This window comes from Alnus glutinosa, chromosome 3 (genome assembly GCF_958979055.1).
Source record: "Alnus glutinosa chromosome 3, dhAlnGlut1.1, whole genome shotgun sequence".
In the NCBI taxonomy this organism is placed as follows: Eukaryota; Viridiplantae; Streptophyta; class Magnoliopsida; order Fagales; family Betulaceae; genus Alnus; species Alnus glutinosa.
The window spans coordinates 11,910,414-11,927,834 of NC_084888.1; the positions used below are offsets into that span (position 1 = coordinate 11,910,414).

The window sequence follows — 17,421 nt, forward strand, 5'->3', positions numbered from 1 at the left end:
AGATAAGTTATAGAGTCATGTGGGGGCTCACAATAGTGCACATAATCAAGCTCGATGAAGATGTGAAGCTTTGTTAAATTAGAAACAAAGCATCATAACATTTTTTGACAAGCAATCAGATCAACAGAAAAGGGAATATAGAACTCGTTTGAATGCATCAGTTGATTGTATTCGCTTTTTACAGCAACATGGATTAATTAGCATTCTGTGGCCATGATGAATCTAAAAACTCAAGTAATCAGGAAAATTTTCGTGAATTGTTGCAGTTTTTACGAAACATAGTGAAGAAATTGACAAGGTAGTCTTAGAAAATGCTCCTGAAAATCATCAAATGACCGCACCAAACAGTTAAAAAGAAATAGCAAATGCTGCAGCAAGTGAAACTCTAGGTGCTATTCTTAGAGATCTTGGAGACTTGTCATTTGCTATCATAGTTGATAAATCTCGTGATATATTTGTTAAAGAACAATTGATAATTTTTTTGCGATAAGTAGATAAGCGAGGCCAAGTGATTGAACGTTTTTTAGGCATTACACATGTTAGCAATACCACAGCTGCAGTATTGAAGAGGACTATTGAGTCAGTACTTAATAAACATCATTTAAGTATTAGCAGATTGTGAGGACAAGTATACGATGGAGCTAGTAATATGCGAGGTGAGTTGAATGAACTTAAAACACTTATTTTGAATGAAAACTCATTTACCTATTATGTTCATTGCTTTGCACATCAGCTTCAAATGACTTTAGTTTATAGATTCAATATTTATAGAACAGGTTGAACAAGAAGTGGATGTTTGTTGATTAAAATTTTAACTCGCACAAAACATCACATCATCCAAAATTACTTTAAATGATGAGATATTCTCTTCCCCCCTCCTCCTTTCCCCCTCAGCTTCCGCCTCTTTTGAGGCTCCTATCTTGCTAGAGTCTACTCTAGCCCTATTTGCCTCAATGGAGGTATTATCTTTACTTTCTCTACCAACATCACAATCCCCACCGGCCCGCCCTTTCCTCCATTGTATCCACTGCTGAGTTTGGATAGGAATTTGGGTTGAGTTATTTGAAGCTAGATCATCGATTCTCAGCCGGATTCAACATGACACGCGCCTCTTCACCGTACTCCCCATTGTCTTCTGCCTCCATCGACACCAGCCGCACTCCCTTCGAATCTTCCCTCAATGGAGCGTGGACTGCACGTGCCAGCGAGTACTTCTCACTCGCCGACGAGTGGAGGCCGCGTTCCTCCCCCTTTCCTTCCCCTTCCGTTGTTGTTGGCGGATTGTGGCAGTCTGTGGCGTCCTCGGCAGGAGAGAGGTCTTCCCTGCTGGTGCGTGGTCTTCACGTGCCGGTGCCAGCGGCTTCCAACTGGCCAATGCTGTGTTGTGTTGTTTATTTTACCACTTTTGAATTTGTGGGCTATCCGTTTTATGTATCTTCTTTGTTTTCTCTGAAATGGTTACGCAACTGGTGGTTGGGTCCTTTAGACTCTATCACCTTTTAGCTGCCTTAATTGGTGGTTTGAATAGACCTGCTTTTTCGAATGCATTACCTCCGCGTACTTTCATTCTTAGTGTTTATTTGGGTTGCCCAGTCCTAGTTTGTTGTAATTCACTGCTTTAGTTTGTATTTCATTTTCGCTCATCTTAAAAAAACAAAAAAAAAAAGAGGAAAGAATTCATCTCTCTATTTTAAGGACAAATGGAAGATATCCTAATCCAATTTTCCTGTGCTAGATTCAACCAAATGGGTAGCCCACCTGTATAGTAATGAGTAGTCACTGACAAACATGTTTTAATAAAGCACTTCTTTGCACCCTTTCTGGTTTACATACTCCCCCCGGCAAACCTTTTCTCCAGAAGAATTTAGTTTAATCCACCTTTGACCGAGAGAAATGCATTAGCTTTCGTTAAGAGCTCTAGCTCAACTTTTATGCGTTTTGTTTTTTTTTTTTCTGGGTAAGTACAACTTTGAAGCCTCGTCACTGGGAACCCTATCAATTCCAAAATGCAATTTTGTATCAAAACCTACAACCATTATTGCTTTTCTTTACTGATACTCAAATTGAAAAACTATAAAAGTAGTAGACTTAAATATCCTCAATGAAAATGTAAACCATGACAAAGAATCAATAAAAAAATCAATGCACTGCAAGTTTCAACATCTCATCCCAGCAAGATTTCTGAGTAAAGGCTACATTTCATCTTAAACCTAGTGGCAAATATTGAACATCCTTTAGTTGTAGGAGAGCTACAATCACATTTCCTTCTTGACTTGAACCAATACAAATTTAGAACATAACTGCATCTTCCCTTCCAGAAAAAAGATACCGAAGAAAGAAGGAAAAAAGAAGAGCAAAGAAATTTGGGAGATTGGTAAGGGAGAAAGTGAAAAAAGAAAAAAAGTAAAAAAAAAAGGGACGCTGCCCACCCGGGAACAAAATCAGGTTGCTTCCTCATGAATTCCGGCAGCCACTTCTGAACCGTGATATTAAAAGCCATGCTACAGATTTTTAAGGGCACTTGAAATGTGAGAATTTGATGTAGCCTCCAAGTCACTGGTCGGTAGGAAAGGTGAGAAATCCTTCTCCAACAGCAACCCAAAATAGTTAATCAAGCAAATACAGTTCTTTCTGGACCATTTTATGCATAATACATGTACAAGCTGTTTGCAGCAGCACAGGCAATTGAGTTTTCAGTTGGGTGCCATGCTAGGTGCAGCAACTTTGTCGTAAAATCAAAAGTATTTCCATTTGCATCAACCCCGGGGCTTTCTGCTCCTGTTATGGATTTTCCCACAAGAAAAATGATAAATTTAGGTAATGCAACAGTTAACTCAAGGCTAAGAGGACAAGAAAAACTGCTCTCAAATAATTTAAATGGTTGCAAACCAGAAAGGACGGGAATAATTTTTTTTTTTTAGAAATAAGCAATGATAACCTCGTCTGACGACTCTTGTTATACTACTGCCGATGGATCTTGAAGGCCTTGAAGGGGTCTGAACTTGTCGCCTAAACATCAATGTTTATATTATTAGCAATAATTACATGAACCACGGTTAAAGCTATGCTTGTCAATATCTTCTGTTAAAATTACCTCATTGGATTTTTGCTGGCTTCCAAAGTTGTTGCCTCAGTACTTCCCGGGGCGCCACCAAACACACGAAATAGATTGCTGGGATAACATCAATATGAACATGAGATGCATGGCAGATAGCTTGAATAACAATGAGAGCACAAAGAGAGGTGGCACAATAACAGACCTGTAAGAACCTGTTGCTACTCGTAATCCATCACCACCGCTCAGACAACACTCGAACTTATCGAAGATGGAATCATTTTCATATAAATCACAGAGCTAATTCATTCAATAACAGGGTAATCAGCATAGACCAAACATAGCAGCAACAATCTTAGGTTCAGCATTTCAAAAAAGTAGGAATCTCACCCTCGGTCTTAAGTATTCATGAACCTGGAAGGTTGAAACTGGACCTGAATCCATATTGATGTCCCATAACTGACAAACAAGTAATGGATGCTCAAGTAAGAAAAGAGGATGCAAGCAAAAAACAAAAGCAGTTCCTATAACCCAAAAATAATTAAGCTAGACTATTGCTTACACAAAACTTGAAGCACGAACCATCACAACATATAAAAGGAAAAAAAAAAAAAATAATAGCAGGATACCAAAGGCTTGAAAATCAGCACTGAAAAAGTTAGAAGATAAAAACAAGATGCTTTCATGAGCAGAAATGCCATCAAAAGTACTTATTGTAAATTTTCTATGGCACAATTTGCTATTGTAAATAACAAAAGGTCAGGACTATAGCCAGTATGTAGAAGATACAAATTTTTATTTTTTCTTCTGAGAGTAATATCTAAGCAACCACTTCCAGTCCTAACCCATGTGAAGACTTACAGAAACTTCAGATCTCTCTCTCTCTCTCTCTCTCTCTCTCTCTCTCACACACACACACACACACACACACACACACACACACACACACAAACACACACACAACAACATTCATTGATCAATACCTTAATATATTGTGCACACTATGAAACTGTATAAGTAACTTCGACCATTTTTGGGTCAGAGGACACAACAACATTCATTGATCAATACCCTAATATATTGTGCACACTATGAAACTGTATTAAGTAACTTCGACCATTTTTAGGTCAGAGGATTGTCTAACTAGTGATGCAAAAGATAACTAGAGATTGCCACAAACTTAAAACTCAATGAAAATTCAAGCTCTCTCCCAAGCCTTCACTACAAGAACATTGGTCTATATATAAATTGAAACCATTAACATCAACTTTTTTTCTTCTTTTTCGATGAATAATGTCAACTTATCTTCTACATCTATTCCACAAAAATTATTCCCCAAAATGACAAAATAAAATTTAAAATTTGAAATAATAATAATAATAATAATAATAATAATAATAATAATAAATATATCACAACAAACCACTTGAATTAGGAAAAAAATTAAACAAATCAATTTCAAAACCTTGAAAACAAATTTGGTATATGAAGCCATAAGTAATGGCTTTAGCGTAGTTATTGCATCAAAGGGATTTATATTTTAAGCTAACTTGCAAAGCATTCATACAAACTTGTTTACTCAAGAAAATGGAGTCTTAAAACACATTCATATATGTAGTATGGTAGAACCCATCCATGTAAATGGTCTTAAACATTCTATCCAAACCATTGACAGGTATGACTATGAACCTAACAAAGCATATTTACTTCATAGAAGATGCCAAGACTTAGGGATGTAATCGAGCCGAGCCGAGCTGAGTCGAGTTTAAAGATTTCAAGACTGGCTCGTTTATGAGTCGAGCTCGAATTCGAGCCGAGCTATAAAATGTGTGTTCAAGCTCGGCTCGTTTAAAATTCGGGTAAGCTCGTTGAGAATGACATTCGAGCCGAGTTGAGTCAGGTTACTTGACAAGCTCGGCTCAACTAGAGCTCGAGGTAGGCTATTACATTATTCAATGTGTGATCAAAGCGGAGTTCAAGCCCGAAACCTCCATACTAACTATTAATAACTTAATATGTTAGTTTAACATACTAAATACTATTATCAAAGTATTATAATTAATATGTAATACAATATTTACTTAGCTAGTATACTATATGCTTATTTAGTGTGTGTGTGTTTGATATATATATATATATCATATACAAAAATATATTGAGTAACATATAGTTAATTACATTTACTTAGTATATGCTAATAAATTAGATAATATGTTAGTTTATGAACTAACTAGTTAGTATGTTAACTAATACACACATATAAATATTAAGTAACATATATAACATATATTACTTAATTACTAATATACATGCTTAAATTTATATAACTCATTTTTAGTAATGTATAAGAGATATGAACGAGCTAACGAGTTGGACTAAAGAGCCGGACAAGTGATCCGGTCCAGCTTTAAACGAGCTGAGCTCGCGAGCCCCTATTGAGTTTTGTTGAGCAAGTCGGGTATGTATCACTTACTAATCGAGCGGGTTTCAATAGTAACGAGCAAGTTTCTATAGTGTCGAGTTCGAGTTCGAGTTCGGATTGGGCTAAACCGAGCAAATATCGAGCGGGTTGTCGAACGGACTGGTTTATTTACATCCCTAGATGCCATCAACTCAACTCCACAAAACCTGACATCCCAATAGATCTGGGTTGGCCAAACATTTTTCTGAAATTAGCCTAAAAGAGATAACATGTCTACTGAATCAAAGACTGTCTTTATTATCCCTCTCTCATGGCTTGGATGATGCCTACTGCCATCCTAGAGCTACTTCATTGTTGGAAATTTCGAGGGCAAGGAAACCTCAAAGAAGTAATCTGAAAAGTTATTTTTGCTCTCTTAATGTGGAACATTTGGAGAGAAAGGAATCGGCGTCTCTTTGAAGATAGCAAGTCCAACGTGCTTTTTCAAAAGTCCTCATTTCTGGGTTCTCTTTTGAATTGGGTTATTGTAAATGTTCCTAATTTTGATTCAGAGAACCTAGTAGATTTTATTTGTTTTTAGATTGTAGTAGTCTTTGGAGCATTCGGCTCTTTTGTATACTCTTCGTGTACGAGGGCTTTGCCCTTTTCTTTCAATAATATTATTATTATTCATCAAATAAAAAAAAAATTCTCCCTCTCTCATACACTTCTGGCTTATTCATATTCAGAAACAAATAGCAGCAATATGTCATCTTTAAAATTTATGCTTTCTCCATATTACAGATCATATTATATCAATCATACCCTTTTCAGCACCTCATGGGATGTAAAGAAAGATGATTCTTTCATAGATAAAATGAAGCCACATAAATTTGTCACGCCACACTCAAAGGAGAGAGATTCTATGCAGAATCGCATACTTTGATAATACTTCAAAATTCCATACCAAATACGAAACACAAATCAAAAGCAAGTAAAGAAACCCAGACCTTAAGAGTCATGTAGTCACGACTTAGTATATATCTTCCATCCTTCCCGAATTTAATATCCGAGATTGAAGCAATTATCTCTGTGAAAAATGATCTAGTTCCAGGTGCCTCCTGTTCCTCAAACCTGTATCCAAAAGATATCAAAGGTTAGTAGTCCATCAAGGGTATCGGAAATATTTTTAATCTATATGTAGGGGCCTAAAAAGGTGCATTTTCTCTATCTTTTTTCCCCATCTAACATTTTGCAAGCCAATCAAACTTCCATTTTCTTATTTTAGGGCAGCTGCAGTATGGCCACAATAGAACAAAACAATTTAAACACTTACAATTTGGCATGAGAATCACATAAAGCTGATTGCCGCAAATCAATGAGGCGGATTGAGCCTTTTGAACTGCTATATGCTAACATATTGCAATGGGTCGGGTGGAATTCTGCTGATGTTATGACCTCTGAAAGAATATAAATAGCAGTCTTGACAAATAGATTCATCGAATAAAAATATAGTGATAATTCCAAAAATGTCCTTTGCTTTATATTACAGGTGGCATGACTTCTAATAAAAATATTGTTTGCTTTAAAAATGACACAGGACAAAAAATAAATAAATAAATAAATAAATAAATAAGGAAGGGGAACATAGGAGGATTGTAGAAGTAAGAACTTCCAGCTTTAGAAAATGGACATGTACTTTTGGAAGGTCCCAACAGGAAAGCAAGACATTGAAATTGAGATAGAGGGAGTACTAATTTGTCATTTGCTGCTTCTAAAATTCAAAATAAGAGATAGCTTAATTGTACAAAAACCATGCCGTCATTATAGTGAAAAATTAAAAAACAAATTAAAAAAAAAAAAAAAAACCCTCACAGGTTACAAGAAATGTCATACAAAGCAACATATTCCAGGTTTGCTCACAAATTTTCCCATTTCCCTGCCACCAACCAACCTAAGCCAGGGGCAAAATCAATGACCAGATTCAACCTTCCAAACAGCCACAGGCACATATGCCCTATGAATGCATGTCTTTGGGAGCCCACACTTACATAATATTACAAATAACTTTATGGAACCATGCATTGGAAAGCATACGTGAAAAGAAAACGGATCTGCTAAAACAGTTCATAACTACAGATGTAAACCAGCAATAAAATTCTCAAACAACCTTGAATACCAAGATAAGAAGCTTACCAGTCAGATCCTCCATGTTTGCGGGCTTCACATCCACAATATTGAAACTCTGATTACTAATTTCCAAGTTCCAAAGATTTATTCTGAGATCATCCGCGGATATAAAAGTTTCACCATCACTGGAAAAATGTGAGTGCGGCAGCAAATTGATCAGTGAAAACTTAACCAAACCATGTCAAAGATGAAAGGCAAACCAATAAACTATTATTGCAGGAATAATATCTACAGTTTGATAACATATAAGTTGAAGATTTGTAAAGAAAGATAAATGATTTACATGAGAACTTTTTAAAATCCAACATAATAATTATAGTTCAATAAATTAGTTAACTGAAAACATGAATCATGTAACCAGACATTCAGTGGCTAAAAAAACTAAATAAAGGTTTTGGCATAAATCATACCCAGACAATAAATAAATGAAATGAAATCTAAAGATGGCACCGAGCTTGTAGATTACAAAGAATTAATCAGTAATGACCAAGATACTAGCGATTTCCAATGACTGGGATGACTCGCACCTTCAATGATTTTGCCTCCAGCATACTCATCAGAGCCAAACAAATGAAATCAAGATTTGCATGCATACGGCAAATCTGATGTAATAAAGAGACCAAATAGCCAAGAAAACAAATCTTATCTTAAAGTCCATCATACAAGACCAGAAACTAAACCTTATTGGCACTTATAGCTCAACATTCCATGGCATTCTTTGTATACCAATCTGCTTGTCCATTCCTCATCCCTATACATTAACTTCTATGAACATAGGAACTATTGTATATGGAGAACCAATGTTTTATTGTTAGGGTGTTGTAGAAAGAAAACATGTCAAAACTTAAACTTCTATTTACCCTTCTCTAGAAAGACTGCAAGTAGATAACATCAAAAATAGGAATGCACATGTGAAGTGCCATCTGTTTGACCATCCACAGCAATTGTGAAAAACAAGAGAATACCAAACAGCAGCAGATTAACATCCATGTCTCAAATGGTTATTTCAAGTATCTGGGATCAGCAAATCAAAACAAAACTGCAATTCTTGTTATTGAAAATCTTGGCCTTGGATTGGGAGTTGGATAGTGATGAGGACGTGGATCCGTCCTTGGCGATTTTGAAAGCCATTGAGGAGGACTTCCATTAGGGAGTCAAGGTTGTGCATCCAAAGACCAAAGGTAAGAAGGAGATGTTGAATCTAGTAAGCTCCATCAATTACGGTGATGCTAATGTTTCCTCCCGGCTTACGAAAGGCAAAGCTCACGTGTTGTAGCGTTGAGGGCTCCTGAAAGGTTCGGGATTGAGGGCTTAGGTTTTTGAGGGTTTGTTGGGTTTTTTTTCTTGTTGTGGGCTGCTTTAGTTATTCCTGTATATACTTCATGTATACTTAGGGACGCCTTACGCTTTTTTTTTATAAAATCTTTATTACTTATCAAAAAAAGGAAACCTATGCCTTGAATCAATATGTAAACAGTCACCTTTTTTTTTTTTTTGGAGGGGGGTAGGGTCCCTGTATATCCGATCCGAGTAAACCCAACCTCCCTAAAGCACTTGGTCATTGATCTCATTTGAACAATATCTCAAGTGAACATTTAAAAGGTTTTTTTAGGTCCATGGAGACCCATTATGCATATGGACTACACAATGAGAGGTAGTCATTTCCCTTTCTTTAAGCCCCCTTCACCTGCTGTAGGCAATATCAATCTCAGGTTTCTTGTTCAATGATACCCACAAGTAGTCATTATGTTATTGGCATTTCCAAAAAAAAAATTGAAAGTCAAATCCATGTATATTCTATTCTTCCACTACAAGAAATCAGTAAAGCTTGGAGACAACCAAAATACCACATTGCTTGTCAATGTCCTAAAAATGATAGCATCAACTAAAAATGCAAAAATTTCAAAAAATAACATTCAAAAATACAAGTAGGAGCCTAGTAAAAGAAATGGAAGCACCTGTTATTTGAAATAGAATTGATATGATAATCATGAGCATGAGCATATACCCTTCGACATCTAGCCATTAGACTGGTTTCATGGCTAATTACCTACATATTTCATAACGTAAGTATTAGTGCGGCATAAGATCAGGCAAACAATTCACGAAAAGAACATAATTAATGAAGTCTGATAAGAAACTTTTCTCTTTCTAAAACGCACTACCACCCTAGCAATTGCGACACACACATGGATGACATGCATTAACAATTAGCCTCAAAGACTATACATGCTCAAGGGTTAAGGATACAATCACCCAATTACAATGAGCAAAATACATTTTAAATTTACCACTGTTCTAAAAACCGGAACACTTTCAGAGCTATAAATAGTTCAAATTGAAAAGGCTAAGAATATATTTTTAGAAAAGAAAAAGTTTATGCAAATTTGAGCAAGGATCTGTTCTCGTAACAAGTTTATGACACTTATCAATGAAAAAAATAAATTATACAGTGCAAAAAGAAAACCAACAGATTGGATCAAGTACAACTACCATAGGTAAACGTAGTGATGGAATGCCCCCTGGTGGAAATGAGAAGTCACTACTCAGATAACCATATAATCTGCTTGGGTATCCTCCATTTGCAAGATGTGCTTTAGGGCTAACTGAATTACTTGAACTAGCAACACTGCCGTTTCCTAAAGCTTTTGAAGGGTCCAAATTCATGTCAGAAACTTTCTTGATCTTCTTTTCTTGGACCTGTGCCAGCAGCCAATAGATCAGTGGTTGTCAGATGTAGTCATCAATAAGCATAGTCAGAGAGGAAAAAGATGAAAAGTGAAAATTATGACCATCTGTTTCTGAAACATTCTCAACCATTATATATATATATCCATGAGTCAAAAATAAATGCAGGGAACTCACAGAAAAGAATTTACAAGCGCCAGTATCACAGTTCAACAAGATTTGTTATACAGTATGCCCTTTGTTATATATATATATATATATATTTGAACCTGTAACTTCACCCTCCACCATTTGCCTATGACAGAGATGCAATTTGTTCAAAATAAAATTGGCCTATTTCATATATTTGTATTTTATATCTTTACAACATATAGGGACCATCTCTATGCCCCATCTAAATAATCAATCAGGCATTAAGAAAACAACCTTCACTAACTGAATGACATTGCATTAAAGTTCAACATGCAACTTTTTATTTATCATAACACGCAACTTCGCAGTGTGCACATGAGATGCATTTCTAGACAGGGCAAGCACCATAATGTGAAATTTGAACACAAAAAACTAATATCCAAAAAATGATAAATATTGTATGCTCCGCATGCTACTAGAGAAAGTAATCTTGTGCCAACTAATTAACAAATTGAAAAATTGAAAAATTAAAAACATCAAAACACAATGCTCCTTTCTTACCTTCCAAAATTTAATTGTTTTGTCATTTGTAGAAAGAAGAAAAAGGGCACCATTGGCCGCCTGGCACCATCTAATTTTGTTGATTTTCTCCTCTATTTCCAAACTCTTGAGATAGTCAAACTGACACAAAGAAATGCAGACACATTTTGAGTGTAAGTAATTTTAATCCCAGCTGCAATAACATAAACAGCAGTAACTGATGGAGGAAAGGGCAAAAAGGGAAGGAAAAAAAAAACCTCAGGTTCATGGCTCTGAAACTCGGTTTTGTAACGGAACTCAGGATGCCTACTAATTGGATAATCCATCCTCTCCAAATCTCTTCTGGAGCCGCCATGCTAAAATTACAGTAGAAGACACATTGTCACAACAAACAAGAAATGGTATTGTAATATATATCAATATTGCCTTTAACTGATCCTCTAAGGTTAGAAAGAACATACATCTTTTGTATCTGTCCTCTCAAAGAGAACGACCCGACCCCCACGGTCGCCAGTAGCAAGATGGTCACCAGTTTTGTCAAATTCGATTGCTGAAATTATATCAACTGCAGAAGGAAAAACAGAAACACAAATTAAAAAATTTCATCCTACCCACATACACAGATACACTAATGACAAATAAAACATACTTTGAAGAAAAAATATATGTTTGAAAAACTGGTCTAAACATCAACACTAGAGATTGCAAAGAAACCCAAAAGTTAATATACTTAATTCCAACCCCTTCTAAATATATTGCTAAATTTCTTCAAACAAAAGTACAAGATTTTCCTATATATAAACGGAAAAAGTCCTGGATTAATTTCAAAAGGATAGGAAATAACAAATAAAGTACCTCAAAACCAAATCACCCAACCCAGAATGTACAGATTTCTTACCAACAAAAAACATACGTTTAGGTTAGGTTTAAATTTAATTAACAATTATCATCCAAAGCTAATTTTCACTCCTCTTCAAACATCCCAAACATAAAGCAGGCAGATGCTTTCAATGTATTTGATTCATTTACAATAATGCTGCACTAGATTTCCGAAGAGAAATTATATAAATACATCTCATACGCATTTCATTTTCAAATCTACCATTGGATTTGTTGGACCCACACATTGGGTCCCATAAATCCAATGGTGGATTTGAAACTTGAATGTATGGAGATGTGTACGAGATGTATAGGAGATATAAGCGTATCATTTCTCATTTTCAAATGTCTGTTGTAGTTAACTTGCACATAAAAGTTATTAAATTTTTATATACTTCTTTTAATCTCTCTCTCTCTCTTTTCTTTTTTTTTGTCTGAAGATAATATTAAATTGGCGAAAACCAAGAATCTGGACCTATATTAAAAGTCCATGATATAAGATAGTAAGAACTATGTCGTTATAACAAGTTTGGAATTTTATCAGTTCAGTCAATCTCTAATGACATTGACTACTGCTGAATTGAGAAATTCATGTTTTCCAATCACCAAAAGCATAACACCTCTTTCATTATGAAATTAGTAATCTGACCTTCTCCCATCCTATTCTCCTTTTAACCTACACTCTCCCATATTCGACATTATGCTTGGCACATAAATAAGAAGAGTGACAGTGACCATGCAGCTCAGTCTCCACAATCAGTGCTTGATTATAGAAAATGCCAGAGCAACATTGCAATAACCTACAAATCTGGAAAATGCAGTTAACTTTTTTCCTGAATACCACAAAGTTTATGGCACTATAATCTACACTTACGTGAGGATTCTACATGCAACGCAACATTCACTTAGTGCATCATTTAATGCACAAACCAAATATAATCCAAGCTTGCAACTACTGAACGCCAGCTTTCATTTTCAATTGAAGTCACAGAATTATAACATAATTCATGTGCTAAAACTCATTATCACTATCCAATTACCTAGCAGATAATTATTAAGATCCCAGCTACTGCACGTGAATCCAATCATTTACTGGCAACAACAACCAATTCTAACCCCAAATCAAGTGCATGCACCATAACCAAACCCACTACTAACTCAACCAAGCTCACTTCCACACCCTCCATTTCCTAATCCAACGAGCACCCAAATTTCCCAATCCAATGAATACCCAATGCAAACTCAATTATCACAAACCATTTCCCAAACCAACCAATACCTCAAATTCCACACCCAAAATCCACTATTCCCCCCAAATCAGAACCCCAACCCGACAACAATACAACATTTTCTCCATGACCCACATCCCAAAATAACAATTACTCGACGACCCACGATCCAAAACGGATCGAAACCGCGAAGACAAACCCTAATCCCAATAATTTTCACTAAATATCAATTGGATCCAAATAGGGAAATAGATACTACTTTCCAAATACCATGATTGATATTATCATTACTAATATCACTGTTATACCTTCCTGAACTTCTTCACCGGCCGTGCGTTCCCCGAATACCTGAGAGAATTTCCACTCCAGCGGCTGAGGCGGGCCCACCGGAGCAGCGACGACCTCATCGCCACCGTTCATTGCACCTAAAACCAAATCAAACGACTCCAATCGAATCCCACCAATCCAATCACTGCACCGAAGATCGCTCTTCTGGGTTCGCAAAGATCATAGCTTCAAAAATCCCCCATCGAATACTAAAAAAAAAAAGTTCACAGAAATGTCTGGGTTTTTAATTCAACCATTGAAGCACACAACAAAAACCCAAATTTTCCTCCCTGAAATTTTCTCTCTAACTTTTGTTTTTTTCCTTCTCTCTCTAGAAGGAGAAAAATGGGATTTTGGGATTAAAATGTGACTGAGCGAACCGTTCTTTGGGCTTCGGAGAACCAAAAAACACTCGCACACACATACACTTCTCTCTCTCTATGTCTACTTCGCTCTCAATAATGGGCTTGTAATTATTTTTTTAACATTTTCGCCGTAGTTTGATACAATTACAGGAGAAAGTAAAGGGTGGACACGTGGAGGATTTGAGTGGAAGATCGTGAGGAGAAGTAGTGAGAAAGGTGGTGTCTGATTGGTTGGTGAGGTACGGGGTGTTTTAGCTAGGTGTGGTTTTTTCTTTTTCTTTTTCTTTTTTAGCTGGTTGAGGGTTAATAGTGAATAAATGATTGGATAATTTATTTGGAGTTCTAGTTTGAAGATTTGTGAAAGGATGAATGGAATGTTGGAGACAAGATGAGGTGTGATTTTCTAAAATAGCATGCATGTCCTTTGTTTGTATAGTGTCTGTTCACCAAGCACGAGAAGAGAAGGCTAAAAACAGGATAGAAAGTTAAAAAAAAGTCTGTGGGAGGCTCGGCAAAACCACCCCCGACAAGTCAATGAGAGTAGGAAATGAAGTAAATTGACAGAGTTTAAGTAAAGGAATATGGATGCGTACCTAGTGGAAGGTTCTTCTCTCCTTATATAGGCTCATTCTTTCCACCCCTCTTCGGTAAAATGTTGGGGACTCTCGGTCGAATTTTGTCGATGGCGTGGATGATTCCCTCAAAGAATATTGGGGGAGGTTTCCTAGCGTGGTCAAGCAATTATTTAACTTAGCGAAAGGAAGAATCAGTTGTGGTGCATTTTGTTGTGTTAAAGCAAGACGGTCTTGCAGATAGCATAGTTGAGGTTCCCCCCAACGAAAAGAAGCCTAGCTAAAACATGCGCTTAGGAGGACTAGCTCCCCAAATCCTTAGAAGCCAACTGCTCACATCCTTCTAGGCAAACATAAATGTATTTGTATGGGCACACAAGGGCATGCCTAGCATTGACCCTAATATGATGGCGCACCATATGAGTGTCAATCATAGAGTCAAGGCAGTCAAACAAAGGTGACGAAATTTCGCACCAAAGCGTATTTTGGCAATCACCAAGGAGGTGGAAAAGTTGATGCAGGTCGACTCTGTGAAAGAAGTACAATATCTTGATTGGCTTGCAAATGTCGTTCTGGTCAAGAAGGCAAACGGGAAGTGTCGAGATATGAACTCAATAAGGCATGCCCAAAGGATGGCTTCCCTTTTTCGCGAATAAACTTGTTTGTAGATTCAACAGTCATACATGAACTACATAGTTTCATGAATGCCTTATCGAGGTATAACTAGATTCTAATGCATGAGCTAGACCAAAAAGAATACCTTGTTCCTGATCGGAGACTTCATTGTTACCGAGTAATGCCCTTCAGACCAATAATGACAACATCACATAACAGAGACTAGTAAATACAATGTTCAAGGCACAAATAGGAAGAAACATGGAGGTCTATATGGATGACATGCTAGTGAAAAGCCAAAAGACGAAACCACATCTAGATGACTTGTAGGAAACTTTCGAAGTTTTGAGGAAATGCCGAATGAAAATTGAACCCACAAAATGCGCCTTTAGAGTCTCTCCTAATTAAGGGAAGTTTCTCGATTTTACGGTGTCCCAATGAGGCATTAAGGCGAACCCAGACAACAAAATAAATAAATAAAAAATAAAATTAAATAAAATCAAAGTTATCATGGAAATGCAACGGCCTCATAGCATCAAAGGACTACAATGGCTCACCAGGAGGGTGGCAACCCTTAATCACTTTATATCTTGGTCCACTGACAGATGCCTTCTATTCTTCAAGACACTGTGGAAGATGTTTGATTGGATTGAATGTGAAAAGGCTTTCTAAAGCTTGGAAGATTACCTTAGCAATCCACTCGTACTTGGTCGAAAGTGCCTAGAGAACCATTATACATTTACTTGGTAATGTTGCCTATGGTTGCCAGTTCAGCTTTGACCAAGGAAGAAGATCGAGTCCCAAAGCCCTTCTATTATATAAATTGAGCCTTACAAAGAGCGGAGCAAAGAAATCCGAACTAGAGAAGTTGTGTTTGCTCTGGTCACGTCATCAAGAAGATTAAGGTCATACTTCCAGGCACATATTGTTATAGTATGACTTATATTTCTCAAGTTATATAGTGGAACCCATCAACATTGGAAGAGACATTTTCTATTGATGACTCACGTGATGTAGCCTTAGTTACTTTTGGAATCAATTTCCTTAAAAGAGTAGTATTAGGACTTGGACTTTGACTCCTCCTCCAAGTTGAATTAGGAGTTGGTTTTGCTCCTTATAAAATGAGTGGTGGTCAACATAATGTGATACACCGAGGGAAAATAATTTTTTTTATTCTCTCATAGCTTAGTGTGCTAAAGCACTTAGAGAAGAAAGAGAGTTTTCTTTTGTTATTCTCTTTGGTATGAGAGTGAGATTTAGGTGTATTGGGGTTTTGGGCTTTGAGTGATTTTCTCCCTGTAACCATCTTTGATAATGAATTTTCTCTAGGTTGTCTCCATCAGTGGATGTACCTCACATTGAGAGAACCACTTAAATCTTGGTGTCGTATGTAATTAATTTAATTTTGCTTTATTCTTATTTTTCGCATCTCACAGGTCTAGGGAAATATGATTAATTTCTTAATACATACCATGAAGGTCCTAACCGAACAAACCTTAAAGAAGGCATTGCATCAACTTGACACCACTGAATGCCTCATCCATTGGTCTATTGAGCATAGGGAATTCGACATCGAGCATCATCCCTGGAAGACACTCAAAGGGCGGGTAGTGGTAGATTTCATAGTTGAGTTCATAGGTGGGGTGGAGGACCCTCAAAGCGAGATGTAAGTCGTGAAAGATAGCATTTGGACAATAGACGTGGATGGATCATCTAACAAAGCAACAATGGAGTAGGGTTGTTCCTTATCTACCCGATGGAATGGTGTTCAAATATGTCATTTGATTCAATTTTATAGCCACAAATAATGATGCTGAGTATGAAACCCTAATTGTGCATCTACCGCTAGCAAACGAATTGAGGGCTCAATTCGTTGATGTTCGAAGCAACTCCGAATTAGTTGTCAGGCATTTGACAAGGGAGTATGAACCAAATGAGAGAAAATGAAGGAGTACCTCAACGAAGTATGGGAAATGAGGGACCACTTTGTGGGGTTCCAAGTCAAACATATCCTAAGGCCAGAAAACAGTCGAGTGGACCACCTATCCTGCCTAGTAGCATTTCATAAAGGAGATCTTGAAAAGGGTAGTACTCCCGCCAAGTTCTTAAATATACACCTCATCCAAAGACCAAGGAGTAAATGTGATGAATCAGGTCGTCAAGGAAATATAATGGACCAGGGCTTTAGTCGTATACCTATGCAAGGGCGAGCTGCCCAAGGAGAAGAAGGAGGTGAAAAGGGTAAAATGTCAGATGACCAAATACGTCATTATCAAAAAAGCTTCATCCACCCATTATTGTGATGTGTCTTATAAGTCGAGGCAAACTACGCGTTGAGGGAAATCCACTAAGGCATATGTGGAAACTATAATACCCCACACTAAATTAGGATTAAGGACACCCTAATTAGTGCCTAAGTGTTTATACT

General features: G+C 36.8%; 1 protein-coding gene across 2 annotated transcripts; it reads right to left on the bottom strand.

The window, feature by feature from the left end:
- Positions 1-2,095: 2,095 nt before the first annotated feature.
- LOC133862795 (serine/threonine protein phosphatase 2A 55 kDa regulatory subunit B beta isoform) lies at positions 2,096-13,886 on the bottom strand. 2 transcript variants are annotated; one of them, XM_062298668.1, is made up of 14 exons: positions 13,423-13,886; positions 11,468-11,571; positions 11,264-11,362; positions 11,028-11,147; positions 10,140-10,346; positions 9,605-9,696; positions 7,653-7,771; positions 6,793-6,916; positions 6,467-6,590; positions 3,446-3,514; positions 3,261-3,355; positions 3,095-3,172; positions 2,939-3,009; positions 2,096-2,778 (listed from the first exon to the last, which is right to left on the bottom strand). In XM_062298668.1, the coding sequence occupies exons 1-14, from the start codon at positions 13,532-13,534 to the stop codon at positions 2,642-2,644; spliced, it is 1,551 nt and encodes a 516-aa protein (XP_062154652.1). In that variant the 5' UTR covers positions 13,535-13,886; the 3' UTR covers positions 2,096-2,641. The 2 variants fall into 2 exon arrangements, with proteins under 2 accessions (XP_062154652.1, XP_062154651.1); XM_062298667.1 differs by having other exon boundaries at positions 10,137-10,346.
- Positions 13,887-17,421: the final 3,535 nt, after the last annotated feature.